Genomic DNA, 22186 nt, shown 5'->3' on the forward strand with positions numbered 1-22186 from the left:
TGTATGAGCTCTCCACCACCATGGAGCTCAGACATTTACAATCTCTACAGTCTGGAGAGGGAACATAACCAGCTTTTTTCAGGTTACCACCAGTATTTAGATGTTTTATCTTTGGTGATGAGCTACAGGTCTTTGAGGTCAGAAGGCCTCTTTCCAATCACCCTGATCAGTAGCTCCACAAATTCTCTTTCAGATTCAAGTCAGGACTCTGGCAGGGCCACTCCAAAATGTTGACATTACTTCCAGTGAGGAGAAACATGATGGTCAAATTAAAAGATTCATCTAAACAAAATCTGCCAGGGTATGAAGAATTGGGCTCCACTGTAGAGGAGAAGATGCTAATATTTATTATATGAATGTTGTTCTACTGACAGCTTTCTGTAAAAGATCCAAAAGGACTAAAAACTGAAGTTTATCATAAATATTTGCTCTCATATGTGAGATCAGTGCTTGGTGATGTTTCTGTCAGCTCTGTGTTCAGTGGTCTGTATCAGAGTCTCTTCCTCCTCAGCAGCTGCAGTCAGTTTCTGCTCTAACAGCTCAGTGAGTCTGCAGTCTGACTGAGGGAGGTTTTTGTACGGCTACTAATCACTGTGTGAAAACATAGCCGCTATGGTGACTCTGACAGTAGTAAACTGCTGCATCTTCAGCCTGAACTCCACTGATGGTCAAAGTGAAGTCAGTCCCGCTTCCACTGCCACTAAACCGAGCTGGTGTTCCTGAATAAACTCTGTTCCCCTCATATATTAGGAGCTTTGGAGGCTGTCCTGGTTTCTGCTGATACCAGAACATACATTGATTGCCAGAGCATCTTCCAACAGCTGGGTTGGTCTCACACTTGATGGTGGCAGTGGATCCTGGTGTAAATGTCACCAGTGGAGGCTGAGTCACAGTCACCTGAGCGCTGCATCCTGCAGACAAAAACAAATCCTTCATTTATCAGCAGAAAGAAATGAGAGAAAAGGCAGCACATCATGCTGGAAATGTTGCTGAGGGAATGAACCTGTAAAACAGCAGCAGGTCAGCGTCCAGATGAGGATGGTGATGAGGGTCATGGTGCTGGTTGTTTCTGTTGGCTCCACTGACAGGTCTGAGTCCTGCAGTGTTGAACTCACAGGACTATAAACCTTCTCAGTTCCCTGGAGGATCAGCTGACCATGCAAAGCCTCCTCTCTATGGAAATGATTGCTCTGCTCTCAGCACGCTGAAGACAAACACAGACACAACATCAGCACAAATAGTTTAGCCATTTAAACCATTCAGGATCTTATTGGAATACAAGAAGAGAAAATAGAGACATTTACAACTTTACTAGATGGAAAACATTTCTTCAATTATGAAGGTATGTGTTTTTTATGTAAAACTTCCACTTGTATTGACATTATTCCTCTATTAAATATTCTACAAAAACTAATTAACTTACATTTTGCTGTGTTTATGTTATTTAAATTGAGCTTCTAATTCGAATCATCTCAACAAAGAAGACAATAGAGAGAGAGAGGAAAACTCTTTCTTTCATTGATAAAAAGTAACAACAAACTCCTGAAAAAGATATGATTTTTGATTGTAAATGGAGGAAATGTAATCTGTGTTACATGACTGTTTTTGAACAAAAGCTTTAGCTTCAAGTTTTAGGGTAAAAACCTTTTTTCTTAAGTGGAAAGATGCTTGCAGAGAGTGCAGGAGGTTTTTGTACGGCCTCTTAATGACTTTGTATCACTGTGGTACACGTTTGGTGGAGGAACCAAACTCATCCATCACTGTAAGTACCAGCATTTCATTTTATCTGATACAAAACTTAGTTTTTAAGTACATTTAGCTTAAACATGACTATTTTTGTTATATTGCAACTTTTTATTTTTTTTAAACTTTGTCCTGTTGACATCTTGAACAGTTTTTCACAATAAGTTCGGACAAACTATTTTCTTATGTTGTTTATTCGACGATGAAATAACGTTTTTAAAACATTGTAATATTTCTTTATTTAAATAGTGATAGTAAATAGTGATAGTAAATAGTGATATATTTTCTTTAGAACTTAGTGGAGGATCAAAATTTTAAAAGCACAAATACTTATTTGCATTTAAATGTAAATTACAAAAAAATTGTTGTTGGCGCAGATAATAAAATAAAATATATATCTTTACTCGGAGTAGTTTGAGTTTACAGTTCATTAGTTTGATGCAGTGAAGAGGAAGTGAAAAAGAGAGACGGAAAATTCTCTAACTGTCTTCTGCCATTTTGTTTTTCATTAACCGGATCTTTAAAGAACCAGTAAAATGTTGTTTCATTCATATTTATGTGACGCTGACATTATGTTGCTTATTCTATTGTTTCTAACCAATTTTAACATTAAATTAAAACTTTACACTGAAGTAAATGAGTTGATAAACCCCAACATCTCAAAAATCTGTCTCCTCTGTGTTCTAATAATATAATTTACTATAATAACTGTGTGGTGTCCAGCTGTGTGTCCTCCAGCAGAAGCTGATCTGCTCATTGTGTGTCTCTCCAGCTGGCCCCAAGGTCAGACCCTCAGTCTCTCTGCTGACTCCCTCCTCTGAGCAGCTCTCCAGGGGCTCGGCCACGCTGGTCTGCCTGCTGAGCGGCTACTCCCCTCAGGGAGCCGTTGTGAGCTGGGAGGTGGACGGTACCGAGGTGAGAGAGGGGGTCCTGACCAGCCCAGAGGAGGAGAAGAGCGGACGTTACAGCAGCAGCAGCACCTTAAGCCTGAGCCAGGAGACCTGGATGAAAGGAGAGATGTACTCGTGCAGGGTCCTCCATCACGACCACACCACGGCCCAGACCATCCAAAGGAGCCGCTGTGAGGGCTAGAGAGGCTGATGAAGCCCAGGACAGGAGTTCTGGGAGGGAGAGCAGGAGGAAAACACCTGCTGCTCTCATCAGTATGAGTCTGGATGGCTGGAAGAGAAGCTAAAGCTTTGTGTGACGCTGAACAACATTGCTGTGAATCAATAACTTAGATTAATGTGTGGAGCTCAGTAGCTGGATGGGAGTGGGATTCATTAGCTGTGGCTCTAATAAAGCTTGCTCTGATACATTACAATGTAGAGTGGTTCTTTTTAATGAAAAAATAAAAAAGATAAAAGTTGGATTATCAAGTAAAGAATGACACTTTAAATAACGGTCATTAAGGTAATTTAACAACAGCTCATGAAGAGAAGAAAGATTTGTTTTTCAGATCCCTCCCTGCAATTCGTCATATATGAATATATTCTAAAATTTATGGATCAAGAGTGTCATCAGAAAACATGATTATTTTTTAATACAATTATTTTTTAACAGAAACTAAAAACCTCAAAACATTTAATTTAAATGTACTTTTAAAAATGTCGGTTCAGATTTGTGCTGGTGAGAAGAACAAACAACTTTCTGACATTATTAGTCATGACAATAATTCACATAAATATCAAAGATTTCTATGAAACGCCCTATGAAACAAAACGTACAACTACTTTTAAATGCTTAAACATACACTCACACAAGCACAACTATTCACTTGCATAAAGACTCCCAAACCGTCTCAATAACATAACTTTAGGCAAAGTGAGTTTATTTGTAGAGCACATTTCAGAAACAAGACAATTCAAAGTGCTCTATGTGACCAGAACAGAAAACATTATAGAGGAAAGAAGATTGCAGTGGAACTCAATGTCCTTTTATCTCAATGTGACATATAAAAACCATCAAACTGTCTTACAATGAGAAGAATATCCTGTTTTATCAAAGGAAGTTATTCTAATGAAACAGGAAGATTATTTAAATGTCCATCCCCTCATTGGTCTGAAACTCTCACAATCAATCACATGTTCATCCACACTGCTCCTCGCTAAATTTATGCTCTGGAGGGTAAGACAGCATCAATTTTTTAGGCTTGGTTTTCTGTTCTGGTTTCGTTTTGTATTATCTGACCCTTTTGTTTTTGTTTACAAAATATTGCAAAATAATTTTAAGTGTCAAAGTTCAACAGGTTTGGGTGTGCTGGTGGATCAGCGAGTAGCGCGACCCATGTACAGAGGCCTTAGTCTTCGACGCGGTCGACCCGGATTCAACTCCGACCCGCGGTCCTTTGCTGCATGTCTCTCCCCCTCTTCCACCCCCTTCCTGTCAGCCTACTATGTTAAATATAAGCGAGCCACTGGAGCTGTGAATCATTAAAAAAAAATTTAAAAAAAATTACAGGTTTATTTAGAAATGTGTGATGGGGCAGATGGTCCAGGCTGAGACTCTGGGTACGACAACTGGTCTGGCTTCTGTAAGACAAGTGGTGGGTGGATGTTCCAGGAAATAACTTCACTGTAGCAGCGGTGTTTTACTCAGTGTGAGGATGCAGTAACCCAAGGAAGGGATAAGTGTGTCCAGAAGCAGAGGTTGTTGGTAGCGGTGTAATTGGTAATGCTCTTTCTTATGGAGCAGCTGGAGGGTGGAGGTGGACAGGCTGGTGAAGGTGAGGCTTACTCTGGGGTTGCAACAGCAGGAAATCATGGAGGATGACAAAAACCTGGAAGTAGGGATAAGAACCAGTGGACAACAGCAGGGGGTTCCAGGAACCTGGAAAAGACCAGGCTTGGAGACTTTGAGGAGAAAACAAGGAGTGTTAAAGCAAGAGAGAGATTAAAATGCATCAAGTGGAGAACAAGGAGGCCTGTTTTCCGCTCTATGAGAAATAACCAACTGGCTTGCTGTCAGGAACCGCTCCTCCTTTATCCAGCTCTTGATTGCCTCTTAACAAGCTGCACCTGTAGGCTTGCAGCACCTGTCACACACACACACACACACACACACACACACACACACACACACACACACACACGGCTAAAAATGCTGCTCAACTTGGCTTTTTTTATTTTATGATTTACCCACATGTTTCTGCAATTTGTATTGTGTTGACAAAAACAACTTCAATAAGGGCTGACAAAGGGTGATTTTGTGACCAATCACCAAAATATATTAAGCCAAAAGTTTTTAGAAATAATCGAAATAATCGGAGGTGAAACTGCACAGTTCTCACATTTTAGGGAAGATCCTTTAGTCCCCGATGGGAAATTCATAATTTCAGATCTGTGTTAATTAAGCGCTCTCTTCTCAAACTACGCTCTTTACTGAAAAATAAAACTACAACAAATGTAAAGATTTATGTGAAGAAAATGTTTACCAAAATCTGATTATCTTAAAAATCAATACAAACAAAAAAGCTTATTTAGGAAATAATCATAATAATATTTTGTAATTATATATCATCTATTTGTTAACAGTATTTTCTTTCTTTAAAAAGTTAATCAAAAATTGTCCTTTGTGAAAAAAAATGTTATATGTAAGATAGTTTGATGGCATTTGTGTGAGACACTAGAGATTATAGCAATGTTATTGAAAGGGTTTAATGATCTTTATGCAAGTGAATAGTTGTGTCTGTGTGAGAGTATATGGAAGCATTTAAGAGTAATTGTAAATTTTGTATCGAGGTATACAATGTCTTAGTTAAAAAAGTAGTCGGGTTTTTTTTAAGGGGGATGATGTGGAAATCATCATAGAAGCAAAATGTAAAAGGGTTTTACACATTTGCCTTATTAAAAGAAAGGTGTACACTGTAAAAAATATTTAGGACTCAAAAGAAAGGAAACTATTTCATCTTTTCCCAGAAACAAGAACTGGTTTTGGGTCACTCTTTCTTAAAAAACTGTGGTATTTAGCCATGGTTTATAAGCTAATTAAGAACAGATTTGATCACACCAAAGTCACTTGATAGATGTGGTCCTTTTGATTGTGAAATTGAAAAGATTTTTTAGCTGTTCTGTATTTTTCCTGCTAACTTCTGTGATGTGTTCACTGAACCATTTCACCTCATAGACTCTCTGCACCTGCAGCCCTCACTCAGTCAGACTGAAGGAGGTTTTTGTACGACTCTAAATCACTGTGTGAACGCACCACCATGGTTACCCAGACAGTAATAATCTCCAGCATCCTCAGCCTGAACACCATCAATGGTTAAAGTGTAATCAGAACCAGATCTACTGCCTCTGAATCTAGATGGAGTTCCTGAGAACAAAGTTGAAGCTTTGTATATAAGAAGTTTGGGAGGCTTTCCAGGTTTCTGAAGGTACCAACTGAGATCAGGACCAATATTAGAACTTCCTGTGGCGCTGATGGTCACAGTCGATCCAACACTAACTAACTTTGATCCTTCAGACTGAGTCAGAAAATTGTTGGCAGATGACCCTGAAATGAGAAATGAACATTTTAAATCAGAATGTCAAAGAAAAATGGCAAAAATGTAAAACCTTTGAGTTTAAACAAAATCAATGAGACAGATTTAAAAGTGAGTCTGACCCTGAGTGAGAAAACCCAACAGAACAACCAGAGTCAGTGGAGACATCATCCTGATGCAGGTTTCAGTGTCAGAGCAGAAACACACTTTGGACCTTCTGGAACAGCGGCAACTTAAACTGTGAGGAGCAGTGATGCATTAAGATCATGCAAATCCACACCTGCTCTGATGAAACAGAAAGAGCAGAGGTGATCCGGACCACTACTTCATCTCCTGAGAATATTTACTTCTCATTTTAAGTTCAGTTCAAATGTTGATTCTTCTACATACAACACTTATTTATATTTGCATGTCTCCTCCATGAGATGTTCTCTAATAAACAAAGTGAATTATCATAACATAAATATAATAGAATCATCTAGTTTCCTTTACTGAAGTGGATGGAAGCAGGTTTATATGCTAGCTTTCAGAAACATGAATAAAATGTTTATGATGACTTTTAATAAGCAGCTTTTCCAAGATTTCTGTAGAAAAGGGAACTGTAAACCACTGTAGATCTGAAACAGAACATATCAGTTTTCCCTTATTTACAGGAAAAAAACTTGCAAATATTTAAAAAATCTAATTTATTCTCTTTGTCTGAAAGTTTTGGTTATTCTGGGCTTCAAGAACAAGAAATGAGTCTCTCTTTATTCAGAAACTCCTGCTAAATTGGTGATTAGCGGAACTTGTTGTGGGGAATAATGATTACTGATTCCTGAGTTTCTTATTAAATGAAAGAAATGGTGATTTGATCAAGTTCCAGCTCAGCGGTTTATTGAGAAGCAGAACAAAAGTAAACACACCCCCAAAGGCGTGCAGCTGCTCACCATCACTCTCCTCTCTATCAAGGGCTGCACAAAAATCACTTCGAGGACAGCAAATGGCCCCCAGGCCACACTTTGGACACCCCTGATGTTGAGCCTCTTGTCTTTGTTGTTTCACAACTTAACTAAAAGTAGACAGACTTTTTTCAGAGTAAGATGTGAGCATGACTGAACATCCAATCTCTGACATTCACAGCTTTCATGTCATCTGCCGGTGTCTGAGAGCCACATATCTTTTCTGATGTATGTCAATAAATCTCTCTAATTGTCTCTTCAGGTTGAAATCTCATTTCAAGAGATAAAACTGCTTTTTCAAAAATTGTGAACATCAGCAGAAAAATCAATGGTTCTCAGCAAAGCAGACTAAATGATCTCTAGAACCACTAACTCGAATATGTCTGTCAGTGATCAGCCTCTTCACTCTGAGTTTCACCTCTGGATCATATTTCAGGTTCCCTTCTGTTCAGAGTAAAAGGGATAAACATTAATTAAAAGTTGAGGGACCTGCTCAGGTTAGCCTTGTTTAAATGAAAAAAATGTTTTATCATAAATTTTTTGTATCATCATTGATTTGGGTTTTTAAGTGAGATGTGCGGATGACTGAAAATCTGTTCAGTACATGCAAGTCAGAGTTTGTGTGTGTGTTTGTACTTGTAGCTGAATGACAGCATTTTTTGATCATTTTACTAGAAAAGTGAGGACTTTGGTGTAAAGTGACGACATTTGTTCAGCCCTCACTTTTATTCTTAGGTTTAGCTCTATGGTGTCAGTTAGGTTTAGGTTAGGGTTAGACCGCAGAAAGGCTTGAAGATGATTAGAAGTCTATGGAAGATGAGGCATGGCCCTCACTATGTACATTAAACAAGGATGGGCGTATGTGTTCATGTGAGCAGTGGTGCATATCAGTTTCCTTCAGCCCAGCTGTCTGATCTGAGGGAGGTTTTTGTACAACTGAGATCATCATCAACTCCTTTACTGGCTGTACAGCTCAGAGAGACCGTGTCCCCCAAAGCAGCCGCCTTTACAGCAGGAGACTGAGTCACAGATGGATCTGCTGTCAACCCTGTAAAAAACACATCAGAAATGTGTTAAATCTTGTTGAATGAAAAGCTTAAATCCAGAACATCCTGCATTAAAGTATATTTCCCCATTTACTAACTCACCATGAAACTGGACTGCCAGTATTGTCAATAAGATCAGACACATCTTCATTGTGGATGTATGTAGTAGAATAAAATCCTGTAGAATAAAGCTGAGCACACAGTTTAGCGCTTTAATAAAGCCTGATGTTCAGGGAACTGCAGCAGATATTCAAATCACAACCAAGAGCAGCACAGTTGGAGCTGAATGAGAAGTTTCAGGTCCTGCAACAAACAGACAGCTGCTGCCCTCTTGTGTCAAAATAAAAGAAATATAGATTAATTAAAACGTGGAGCATATTTAATGAGCCTAACGTGGAACAATAGAGTAAGACTGTTTAAATGAAATAAGGAAGACTAAGTTGAATACAAACTAAAATACAGCAGTAAAACTAAATAAATCTGTAAAAACTAAAACAAATCTCTCACACCTATGTGTCATGATTTGTCTTTGGATGAACCCGGACACAGCACGCACACACAGAGCTTGTTCTTGAAGTGAGTTTTATTGTACAGAATGATGGGTGAATGACGAGAGGAACCAGAGTCTTTATGGACGGAGGTGAAGGGTGCGGAAGCTGGCTAGCAGGAGGAGCACGGGGAGACTGACCCGGAGGAGACTCGGGAGCGGAGGACTTGAAAGCGTTGAGCTGAGTTGCATGACTGGAGAATGTTGAGCTGAGTTGCGGGACCGAAGAACGTTGAGCTGAGTTGCAGGACTGAAGAACGTTGAGCTGAGTTGCGGGACCGAAGAACGTTGAGCTGAGTTGCAGGACTGGAGAACGTTGAGCTGAGTTGCGGGACCGAAGAACGTTGAGCTGAGTTGCAGGACTGGAGAACGTTGAACTGAGTTGCAGGACTGGAGAACGTTGAGCTGAGTTGCTGGACTGGAGAACGTTGAGCTGAGTTGAAGGACTGGAGAACGTTGAGCTGAGTTGAAGGACTGGAGAACGTTGAGCTGAGTAGAAGGACTGGAGAACGTTGAGCTGAGTTGAAGGACTGAAGAACGTTGGGGCTGCTGTAGATTTCACCGTGCAGCCGAGAGGATTCTTGGAGGTGCAGATAGGCGCGGGCGCAGGAACTCTGGCAACCAGACGTGGGAAAATCTCTGGCTGAGGCGCAACAGAGGATGAAGGCAGACTGAGACTGAACGGGAGTGAACACTACGGGCCGGCAACGAGAGCAGAAAGAGGTATGTTTAAATAAGGGTGGAACCAGGTGGAAGCAGTTGCGAGTTAATTGCAGCCTGCCAGGTGAAACCCATCAGGCTGCGCAGTAACGAGAGAGAGGGAGAGAGGCTCAGCATGCAGCCCTCACGCTGCATCCTGACAGTACCCCCCCCCCCCCAAGGCCGGACACCGGACGGCCCAGAATCTCCACGCTGGGTGGGTGGAGGGGGCCTAGGAAGGCGGGCAAGAGTCAAAACTGAGTCTTGAGAGACCAAAGAGCCAGCAAACACCAAAGGGGCTAGAGAACACAGGTAACCAAGGGACCAGAGAACACGGAGAACCAAAGGGGCCAGGGAACACGGGGAACCAAGTAGCTAGAGAACACTAGGGAACCAAGGAGCTAGAGAACACTAGGAAACCAAGGAGCTAGAGAATACTGGGAACCAAGGAGCTAGAGAATACTGGAGAACCAAGGAGCTAGAGAATACTGGGGAACCAAGGAGCTAGAGAACACTAGGGGACCAAGGAGCTAGAGAACAGTAGGGGACCAAGGAGCTAGAGAACACGGGGGGAACCAAGGAGCTAGAGAACACGGGGGGAACCAAGGAGCTAGAGAACACGGGGGGAACCAAGGAGCTAAAGAACACTGATGTGCCGGTGCACAACTAGGGCGCGGCACATCAGGGAAAGGTACGAGCGCTTGACAGCGTCGGGGGAAAGGGCGAGCGCTTGACAGCGCCGGGGGAAAGAGCGAGCGCTTGACAGCGCCGGGGGAAAGAGCGAGCGCTTGACAGCGCCAAAGGGAAGGAACGGGCGCAACACAGCGCCAAAGGGAAAGAACGGGCGTACACAACGCCAAAAGGGAAGGATCGGGCCTACACAACGCCAAAAGGGAAGGATCGGGCGTACGGAAACGCCAAGGAACGGGCGTACGGAAACGCCAAGGAACGGGCGTACAGAAACGCCAAGGAACGGGCGTACAGAAACGCCAAGGGGGAGGAACGGGCGTAAGGAAACGCCAAAGGGAAGGAACGGGCGTATGGAAACGCCAAGGAACGGGCGTACACAACGCCAAAGGGGAAGGAGCGGGCCAACAGCAGCGCTAAGGAAGGTAACGGGCGTATGAAACGCCAAGGGGGAAAGGACAGGCGGACTGACACGTCAGAGCTCAACAGCGCAAGAAAACACTGGAGCACAACTAACGTACAGAGACACCGGGGGAAAGGAAAGGGCGTGCGAAAACGCCAAGAGCAAGGAACGGGCGTATGGGAACGCCAAGGGCAAGGAACGGGCGTATGGGAACGCCAAGGGCAAGGAACGGGCGTATGGGAACGCCAAGGGCAAGGAACGGGCGTATGGGAACGCCAAGGAACGGGCGTACACAACGCCAAAGGGGAAGGAACGGGCGTACACAACACCAAAGGGGAAGGAACGGGCGTACACAACGCCAAAGGGGAAGGAACGGGCCAACAGCAGCGCTAAGGAAGGTAACGGGCGTATGAAACGCCAAGGGGGAAAGGACAGGCGGACTGACACGTTAGAGCTCAACAGCGCAAGAAAACACTGGAGCACAACTAACGTACAGAGACACCGGGGGAAAGGAAAGGGCGTGCGAAAACGCCAAGAGCAAGGAACGGGCGTATGGGAACGCCAAGGGCAAGGAACGGGCGTATGGGAACGCCAAGGGCAAGGAACGGGCGTATGGGAACGCCAAGGGCAAGGAACGGGCGTATGGGAACGCCAAGGGGAAGGAACGGGCGTATGGAAACGCCAAAGGAAAGGAACGGGCGTATGGAAACGCCAAAGGGAAGACAACGCCGGAGCGTGAGGGAAGCGCTGGGGCCCAAGGGACGAGATCGCCGGGGCGTGAGGGAACCGCCGGGGCACAAGGGAGAAGTTTGCCAGGGCGTGAGGGAACCGCCGGGGCACAAGGGAAAGACTCGCCGGGGCGTGAGGGAAACGCTGGGGCGCTAGGGAAGAGATCGCCGGGGCGTGAGGGAAACGCCGGGGCACAAGGGAAAGATCGCCAGGGCGTGAGGGAAACGCCGGGGGGCAAGGGAAGTAACTCGCCGGGGCGTGAGGGAAACGCCGGGGCACAAGGGAAAGATCGCCAGGGCGTGAGGGAAACGCCGGGGCGCAAGGGAAGTAACTCGCCAGGGCGTGAGGGAAACGCCGGGGCGCAAAGGAGATACTCGCCGGGGCGTGAGGGAAACGCCGAGGCGCAAGGAGAGATCGCCGGGGCGTGAGGGAAACGCTGGGGCGCAAGGTAAGCAACTCGCCGGGGCGTGAGGGAAACGCCGGGGCGCAAGGTAAGCAACTCGCCGGGGCGTGAGGGAAACGCCGGGGCGCAAAGGAGAGACTCGCCGGGGCGTGAGGGAAACGCCGGGGCGCAAAGGAGAGATTGCCGGGGCGTGAGGAAAACGCCGAGGCAGAACGGGCGCACGGCAGCGCCAAGGGGTAAGTGCAGGCGTACTGATATGCTAGGGCCCAACAGTGTACGGAAACGGTGGAGCACAACTAGCATATAGATAAGCCAGGGAGGAGGACGGGCGTATGAAAACGCCAGGGAAAGAACTGGCGTATGGAAACGCCAGAGAAAGGTACAGGTGGACCATAACACTAGGGCTCAACAGCGTATAGGAACGCTAGAGCACAATTAGTGTATGGCAATACCTGGGGAAAAGAACTGGCGTATGGGAACGCCAGGGGAAGCAAAAACGGAGGGCGTCCTAACACGCCAGGAAACACGAGCGGAGGGCGTCCTAACACGCCGGAAAACACGAAGGGATGGCGTCCTAACACGCCAGAATCAGGGAATGCGCCAAGCAGCAACAGGCGGGTGCGCCAGAGGGCTCAGCCGGTGACTAGAAGCGCCGGAGGGCTCTGGCAGCGCCTAAACACAGGAAGACATGACAGGAGGACTAGGCCAGGGAAAACAATGGACTACTAGACTAGACGGAGGTACGAGGCTAAGACGGGGGTTACTAGACTAAGACTACAAGACTAAGACAGGACTCGAGAGGAACTACAGGGGCTAGACGGGAAAACCAAAACAAACCAGAAAACTAGGAGGGGGACCGAAACCTGGGGCTAAGCTATAAAACCAAGCAAAACAAGGAGACGAGGGCAGGTTCAATTAAACTGATGAAAAACTAGATAACTACAGCTAGAAATAAGAACACGAGAAAAACAGGAAACCTAGGGTGAAAACTAAAATTCAGGACCAGAATTCGAAAGCCTAAAGGGAAACCTAGAACACTTGAACCAAACTGAAAATAAACCCAAAGCAAAACAGAAACTCAAATACTTTTAAAGAAAACGGAAAAAACCTCCTAAATATTTCCGAAACACAAAATTCCTAGATAAACCAGACTAAGGTTAAACCTATATAAATTATCAGAAAGCTGAACAACTAACCAACTTAAGAACTCTAAAGGAACACTAGAAAACTGTAAAACCAAAGAATGCTAAGTAACTCAAAACCTCGGGACCAAAATAACTCAAAAACAACAACTAGAGAACTGGATGTCTAACTAAAAAAAACGAGAATCTGAAAAAATAAAGCTGAACTAGGTAACTAAGATCTAAGGTGGGAACTTGAGACACGCAGACAGGAACTTGAGCACGCAGACGGGAAGTTGGGCACGCAGACAGGAACTGAGGCGGGGCGGATCCTACCAGCTTCCGCACCTAGGCTCTGTGCGTGCTCGGGTTCATCCTTTGGCCGGCCCGTAATTGTCATGATTTGTCTTTGGATGAACCCGGACACAGCACGCACACACAGAGCTTGTTCTTGAAGTGAGTTTTATTGTACAGAATGATGGGTGAATGACGAGAGGAACCAAAGTCTTTATGGACGGAGGTGAAGGGTGCGGAAGCTGGCTAGCAGGAGGAGCACGGGGAGACTGACCCGGAGGAGACTCGGGAGCGGAGGACTTGAAAGCGTTGAGCTGAGTTGCATGACTGGAGAATGTTGAGCTGAGTTGCGGGACCGAAGAACGTTGAGCTGAGTTGCAGGACTGAAGAACGTTGAGCTGAGTTGCGGGACCGAAGAACGTTGAGCTGAGTTGCGGGACCAAAGAACGTTGAGCTGAGTTGCGGGACCGAAGAACGTTGAGCTGAGTTGCAGGACTGGAGAACGTTGAACTGAGTTGCAGGACCGGAGAACGTTGAGCTGAGTTGCTGGACTGGAGAACGTTGAGCTGAGTTGAAGGACTGGAGAACGTTGAGCTGAGTTGAAGGACTGAAGAACGTTGGGGCTGCTGTAGATTTCACCGTGCAGCCGAGAGGATTCTTGGAGGTGCAGATAGGCGCGGGCGCAGGAACTCTGGCAACCAGACGTGGGAAAATCTCTGGTAGGTGCAGATAGGCGCGGGCGCAGGAACTCTGGCAACCAGACGTGGGAAAATCTCTGGCTGAGGCGCAACAGAGGATGAAGGCAGACTGAGACTGAACGGGAGTGAACACTACGGGCCGGCAACGAGAGCAGAAAGAGGTATGTTTAAATAAGGGTGGAACCAGGTGGAAGCAGTTGCGAGTTAATTGCAGCCTGCCAGGTGAAACCCATCAGGCTGCGCAGTAACGAGAGAGAGGGAGAGAGGCTCAGCATGCAGCCCTCACGCTGCATCCTGACACTATGCATAATTAACACATTAAGATAATTAAAATCTGTTTCTTGTTTATTGTTTTTAAAGCTGTTATGGTTTACGTTCCTTTTTTTTCTTTGTTTATCTTTATCATCTTTGCAGTGGATTCATTTCTACCGAAAAATATTTGTAGCAACCAAAACTCAATGCAAACGACCAACATCAAAACTAACGCTTGTGAAAAACAGTAAACCCTTCTTTCCACAAATATTTACCATAACTGTTTGCTTAATAAGCTCAACATCACTGTCCATCACCTCTTTCAATTCAAATCAATTTTATTTATATAGTGCCAATTCATGAAACATGTCATCTCAAGGCACTTTACAACGTTATGTTCAATCATATTACACAGATTGGGTCAGATTATACAGATTGGTCAAAATAAATTTCCTATATAAGGGAACCAGTTGATTGCATCAAAGTCCCAACAAGCAGCGTTCACTTCATCACCTGTTTCTGATCACTTGACTCCATATTGAGAGCAAGATTCAGTAGGAGATGATTCTAGGACTGTGATAAACCAGCGACCTGCCCAGGTGAACCCTTCCTCTCTCCCAATGATCGTTGGACGATGCACATTCCTCAGCAGTATCTCAGCACTCAATTAAAAGTCTGCCTCCAGTTAGAGTCAAGCTTTATTATTCATTGTGGTTATAAACTCACCATATATTAGGTCCTGGCTTTGTTTCATCACATTTATTCCAAAGAGACAAGGCACCGGTGAAGAGCGTGCTGAATCTCTGACTTTAAACTTCTTTCTGGATCAGTCAAACCCACAGCCTCCACTTCAAGCTCAGCATGACCCCTATAAGGTATCTCTGGCCCCCAGGACCAGTTTCTCATCAGATATTGCATTTGTGGACTGTTTTACTAAAGAAGTCAGTATCTGAAACCGTGCACCTCCACATTTTCTTTCACGTTGATGGATGGTCCCAGTAGTCTTCCCCTTTGCTGTATTTCTAAGTTCAGAGTTCAAATCCACACCTGCAATGATAAAATGAACAGAGGTGATTCAAACCTTAGACATAATATAAAGAGTAGACCCCGCATCGACCCTTTTGCCTATGGGCACTGACGAGATTTGGGTGCGCCATCTTGGGGCGGTCGACAGCTTTGCTCAGTGTAATGTGTTGACCAGGAGCAGAATCAATTTTAATCAACTATAACTCACTGAATATTGAACTAATTTCCATGTTTGTTTGTTTTTTTGCTGAAAACCTTAAAACTATAGCTATTATAACAAATGGTTCAGTGCATTTAAATATTCTTAGTGGGGTTAAAAGTAATAGAATATTCTGATAGGATGTATGTTCCAAAACACTGCCACTCACACATTTTTATATATTTTTTTTTATTACTATATACACAAACACATTTAGACACAAATGTATACATATATACACACACGTGTCTTAAATAATTGTTTTTATTATATTATTATTATTTAAATTTTGTCGGGAATAACTCGTTTGGCACGACACCAGCACCGAACATTAGCAAGTGTAGTGACTACTTGTCCATGACAACCTAAAAACTCAAGACTTAAAGTTGAACAAACTAAAAGTGAATGTAACTTAAATAGTCACTTGATGAAGCGTGGGCTTCTGGTTTAAGCAGTACAAAAATTGCAAAAACACATCAAAATGCTGTTCCGTGTTGGTTTATTCCAGGTCTCTGCAGGCAAACATGGTACAAACTTGAAACCATCCCTTGCTGCCTCTCCTGCTCTGGTTCCTGCATTGGTGATTGCTTCACCTGCTCACTCATTGATTGACTAATGGTGACTGACTGTTGGTTCCTGAGGACTGAAGGACTGGTAAAAAACCATATGACCACCCACGTTCATCCTGAGCTACCTAAAGTCTATGTATATATGTGACACATCCAAGACTCAAACAAAATCAGTTAACTAATTAAACAAATTACTAACAAATAATTGTATTCTAAACAACTAAATTTAAACAAAAATATTTATACAACAAATAGGCAAATAAATCAAAATGAACTAAGTAATCTAAATTCTAAAACGTAACAAACATAGAGAGATTGCTCCTACAGCAAGCTTGAATTTTGTTGGTGGACAAAATACAGGAATATAACATTCTAATAAAAATCAACATTGATGGACAGTCAATAATCCATCAATTCAAACAAAAATACACCGCACAGTGCTGAGGCATCCTTCGTCTGTTCACCTTAAACCAGCAGGTTTAAGGTTTAAGGTTGGGGTAGCAGGACGACCGCCCCAAGATGGCGGCCGTAATTTCTGCTCCGCGACAGTCAATGTGGTGTCTACTATTATATAATGTCTATGATCAAAACTACCACTGCATCTCCAGGCAATAATTACCTGTCATTTTAAGTTCAGTTCAAATGTTGTTTGTCGATCTTTCATGCATTTTTTTCTACAACGCTTCTTTATATTTGTCTCCTCCATGAGATGTGCTCTAATAAACAAAGAAAAATATCTTAGCCATATAAATATAATAGAATCGTAGATTGATTCACTGAAGTAGATGTAAGCAGGTTTATATATTACCTTCCTGAAACAAGATGCTTATGATGTTTTTTAATAAGAAGTCATGGTACATTTAAACTTGTGGTTTAAAACTTGGGAATAAGACTTGTTAAAAGACAACTTCCGGTCAAATACATCAAAGATGGAGGAAGCTGTGACTCATGGATGTTGTAGCATGCTGTCTTTTCCTGTGTGTGTACTGTATTTTCTTGGTGCTGATAATAATAAAGATTAGAAGAACAACAAGGATAGTATTATTACCAAAATCACCACTAATCACCTTCAATATAAACGAGCATGATGCTTTGAAGTGTGACCACCCTGGACACTGTTGGAACTCTATGTCAATATAGGACAAGAGTCTAACAGGACAAAGTCAGTTTACTGATGTGTCTCAATAATCACAGTAACTAAGCGCCCTTAAAGCTGAACACTGTAAAAGCTTTAATGGAGAACATTGAAGTTAAAGCTGCTTTTAATAACTGTGAGTTTGCTTCAGGATTGTGTTTTTCTTGATTAAAGTTGTCATTTATTAACTTCCCAGCAGATCTGTCTCACCAAGCCTCAGCTCCTGCAGCTTCATTCAAACTGGAGAAGTTTTTGTTTGCTTTGTTTTTCCACCAGTCAAGATCACTGTATGAGCTCTCCACCACCATGGAGCTCAGACATTTACAATCTCTACAGTCTGGAGAGGGAACATTAAATGTAAGAAAATTTCTCTCATCTGAATCAGAGTTTTTAAATAAAAAATAACAGTTCTTTTTCAAAGAAGTCAACATATGTATTTATCTATACATTATGACTCGATAAGATTAATTTGCTTTCTGCTTGTATTAATTGTAGATTTTGAATCATTTTTATCCAACCAAGACCTGTGGTTCTGATAAAAGCTCATAGTCCATAATCAAACTCTTCTTATGATTTATAACCAGCCTTTTCAGGTTTCTACCAGTATTTAGATGATTTATCTTTGGTGATGAGCCACAAGTCTTTGAGGTCAGAAGGCTTCTTTCCCATCACCCTGATCAGTAGCTCCACAAATTCTCTCTCAGATTCAAGTCAGGAATCTCGCAGGGCCACTCCAAAATGTAGACATTACTTCCAGTGAGGAGAAACATGATGGTCAAATTAAAAGATTAATCTTAACCTGAATCTGCCAGGGTATGGACTCAACTGCCAAATGGACTAAAAACTAAAGTTTATCATAAATATTTGCTCTCATATGTGAGATCAGTGCTTGGTGATGTTTCTGTCAGCTCTGTGTTCAGTGGTCTGTATCAGAGTCTCTTCCTCCTCAGCAGCTGCAGTCAGTTTCTGCTCTAACAGCTCAGTGAGTCTGCAGTCTGACTGAGGGAGGTTTTTGTACGGCTACTAATCACTGTGTGAACACATAGCTATTTGTGACATGGAAACTCTGACAGTAATAATCTGCTGCATCTTCAGCCTGAACTCCACTGATGGTCAAAGTGAAGTCAGTCCTGCTTCCACTGCCACTAAACCGAGCTGGTGTTCCTGATTCAAGATCATCCACCAAATATATCAGGAGCTTTGGAGGCTGTCCTGGTTTCTGCTGATACCAGGACATAGCCTGGTCACTACTAGACCAGCGGTAAACAGCAGTATTTGTGGTACACTTGATGGTGGCAGTGGATCCTGGTGTAAATGTCACCAGTGGAGGCTGAGTCACAGTCACCTGAGCGCTGCATCCTGCAGACAAAAACAAATCCTTCATATATCAGCAGAAAGAAATGAGAGAAAAGGCAGCACATCATGCTGGAAATGTTGCTGAGGGAATGAACCTGTAAAACAGCAGCAGGTCAGCGTCCAGATGAGGATGGTGATGAGGGTCATGGTGCTGGTTGTTTCTGCTGGCTCCACTGACAGGTCTGAGTCCTGCAGTGTTGAACTCACAGGACTATAAACCTTCTCAGTTCCCTGGAGGATCAGCTGACCATGCAAAGCCTCCTCTCTATGGAAATGATTGCTCTGCTCTCAGCACGCTGAAGACAAACACAGACACAACATCAGCACAAATAGTTTTGACATTTAAACCATTCAGGATCTTATCGGAATACAAAAAGAGAAAATAGAGACAACATGAAGGATTTTCAGTATTTGGATTAAATCATTTCTCTCTTCAAGGTATATGTATAATTCTCCTGTTTTACTAAAACTCACAGGTAAAGATATTATAGATTACTAGAAGTTACCCTTATTTAAGCATTTATTATTAAAATTATTTTGAAAAACATTTTTTTTTTGTTTTTAAAGTGAATGAAAGCTGAATTCTTGAAGAACATTTATATATTTCACAGGAAGAAAAATAATGTCTGTTTCTCTTGTGTGATAAAATTAAAAAAATCTTAAATTATTAAAACATTTAAAGCTGAATGGTGATGAATGAATGATTTATAGATTAAATAAAGTATAAACTGTAATTTATTTATACTGAAAAGCAGCATTTAAGCCAAAAACTGGTTGCTGACAGTGCAGGAGGTTTTTGTACGGCCTCTTAATGACTTTGTATCACTGTGGTGGACTTTTGGTGGAGGAACCAAACTCAACGTTGACTGTAAGTACCAGAAAGCTTTACTTTGTGGCTATATTCATTATATTTATATAAATTATGATATTGTTTTGACTTAACTAATTAAATTGAAATCAAGGTTTGTACACTTTACATTTTTTAATTAATGATTAAATCTCCATTCACAATGATGAATGAGCTTCGCAGAAGTCAGTTTTCCATCAGGGCTGAAAATGGTTCTAATGATAGATCCTGTTAAAATTCTCTTGTCAATAAAATGTATAGTTCAATAATATATTGTTAATACTTTACATTTTTGAAGTTTCTTTTTTTTTCTGACAACCAGTCTTCATTTTACTCGGTTTTTAATGTTTTATTTATTAGTTTATTTTAACTTCTTATTTAAATTTTTTTTCCCTAACTTTTATTTTAAAGCAAGGTTTGGACAGTACATTTTTTAAATAAGTATATCGCCATGTTTAGAAATTAGCTTTGCAAAAGTCAGTGTTTCTTCAAAATTGGAAATGTTTGAAATCATACATCGTATATGTCTAGTAATGCCTAATGTATAGGTCAAAATTACATTGCTACTTACTACTTACTTACTGAATATTTTAAGTTTCAATTCTTTCTGACCACCAAGCTTAGTTTTTACTCTATTGTTTTTCATTTTTTATTAGGTTTTTTTCACTTCTTATTTAAACAAACATTAATTTTATAATTAATAATCTTAGATCGGGATTTTGATCTGGATGTCAGTTAAATAGAGCTAATATTTTCTGAGTAAACTCAGATCTTCTTGGTGTTCGTGGTTCATTTGTTTTCCGTGGCGTTTTAAGGAAGTGAAAGAAACAGATGTCAACGTCTGAACTGTTTCCACCAGTGTTTCAGCTCTCAGTTCAATCATCCCAGGGTTTCATCATTCAGAGTCACATAATATGAGGGACAGATGAAGATGTCATCAGTAATCATGGATAATGAAGCTCTGAAGGTGTTTTTAGCAGCTTTCATTCTCATTGCTGCCTCTTTTCTCCCCCTCTCTCCTCCAGTGGGTGTGGTGCGGCCCACCCTGACCGTCCTCCCCCCCTCCAAAGAGGAGGAGCAGCAGAGCAGCGTCACACTGGTGTGTCTGGCCAGCGGAGGCTTCCCCTCAACCTGGAGGCTGGGCTGGAAGGTGGGGGGCAGCAGCAGGTCCTCAGGGGTGTCTAACAGCCTGGAGGTCCTGGGGAGGGACGGCCTCTACAGCTGGAGCAGCACCCTGAGCCTCCCTGCAGACCAGTGGAGGAAGGCGGGCTCAGTGAGCTGTGAGGCCAATCAGAGTGGACAGAGTCCTGTCACTCAAAGCCTGGACCCTGCCCGCTGCTCAGAGTAGAGCCTCAGCTTCATGTCTGCAAGTCAGGATGCTCTCAGAGTTTATTCAGCAAGATTACTTTTCATATTTAGAGTGATTTCTAAAACTCATCTTACTCATGTTCTCTGATAAAAGTAGAAGTGAAGGGATTGTTTCAATAAAAGTACAGATTTATGATAATCACTGTCTTTGTTATTGTGTTTCAAGATTCATGTTCGTGATCAGATTTCATCTCATGTTGGTTTTCTGCTTGCTTTAAAATTTCTCAAATGGTTTAGAAACCTAAACTATTAAAATCTAATCTTTCTCATGCTCTCTAATAAAACTATAGTTTAATAAAATTGCAGCTTGATGATGAGCATTGTCCTTGTCATGATTTAGGGTTCTTTGAGGTTTGGGGCTTTAATCGGTGCTAATTTTTTTTACTGGTATTTAACTGTGTGAATTGCTTCATATAGTTTAGTTTTAGAGTTCATCACTGCTTGGTGTTTTCCTTATTAGATTTTAGGAAGTAAAAGTAAATAAAAAAATGTATTTGTAAAGCACCTTTCACAGATAAAATTACAAAGTGCTTCACGACACACAAAGCAAAAGCCATAAAGACATGACAACAAACTACATTAAAAGCCAGTCTATACAGATATGTTTTAGCTGCATTTTAAAATGGTAAAGATAATCCACATGATATAAAAACAATGGGAGAGAATCTCTCAGTCAGGGTGCAACAGCTGGAAAGCAGCGATCCAAACAGGTTTTAAACCTAGTGTGTGAGGCTAACAAAAGATTTTGATCAGCAGACCTCAGAGCTCTGGCAGAAGTCTGAGGCTTAAGCATGGCAGAAATATCCTGGGTGGTCTGACCATGCAGGACCCTAAAAGTTAAAACAAGAAGTTTAAACTGGAACCTAAAATTAACTGGTAGCCAGTGAAGAGCGGCTAGAACAGGAGTTTTATGTGCTCCCCTGCTAGTTCCTGTTAAAAGTCTAGCTGCAGCATTCTGCACAGTTTGAATGTGATGCATTGCAGATTTGTTAAAATGAGTAAAAATACCATTACAATAGTCCACCCGAGATGATGGAAAAGCATGTAAGATAACTTCAAGATCAAATCTAGACATGGTCCCAAGTTTAACAATATTCCCAAGATGATAAAAACAATTCTGAGATAATTTCATGGAATGATGATCAAGATACACAGAACTGTCAGAAATAACACCCAGATTTCTTAGGTCAGACTGAATGGAGGATCCTAGGAAACTTATGTTTTCTAATTTCAGGATTCCTTTCATCAGGTGTGATGTTGTTTGGTTCAGCTCCAAGCAGTTTATATTTAACCAATTTTTAATCTCAACTAAGAAATCACTTAGAATTGTCAAATTAAAAAACTCAGACGGTTTAAACAAAAAGTATAAGAGTAAGGCATCGGCATAAAAATAATAAGAGATGTGATTAAATCGACGTATAAGCTGACCTAAAGGAGTTTTAAACAATAGAAACAAAATTGGGCCGGATGTACAAACATAACTTTTCCCCACACAAAGTTTTAATTTGGAACAACAATATATTAAACACACTTTGACCTTCTGGAACAGCAGCAACTTAAACTGTGAGGAGCAGTGATGCATTAAGATCATGCAAATCCACACCTGCTCTGATGAAACAGAAAGAGCAGAGGTGATCCGG

At 42.2% G+C, this 22186-nt stretch overlaps 2 gene segments (V, D, J or C); both read left to right on the forward strand.

Moving 5' to 3' along the window:
• The first annotated feature begins 612 nt into the window (after positions 1–612).
• LOC118567021 lies at positions 613–3064 on the forward strand. The segment is given in 4 exon segments: positions 613–678; positions 1264–1342; positions 1658–1762; positions 2516–3064. Coding segments are annotated over 4 exon segments (570 nt in total).
• Positions 3065–12041: 8977 nt separating this feature from the next.
• On the forward strand, positions 12042–20685 carry LOC105922353. The segment is given in 3 exon segments: positions 12042–12060; positions 19095–19199; positions 20204–20685. Coding segments are annotated over 3 exon segments (447 nt in total).
• The last annotated feature ends 1501 nt before the right edge of the window (positions 20686–22186 follow it).

This window comes from Fundulus heteroclitus, chromosome 19 (assembly GCF_011125445.2).
Source record: "Fundulus heteroclitus isolate FHET01 chromosome 19, MU-UCD_Fhet_4.1, whole genome shotgun sequence".
NCBI classification, from domain to species: Eukaryota; Metazoa; Chordata; class Actinopteri; order Cyprinodontiformes; family Fundulidae; genus Fundulus; species Fundulus heteroclitus.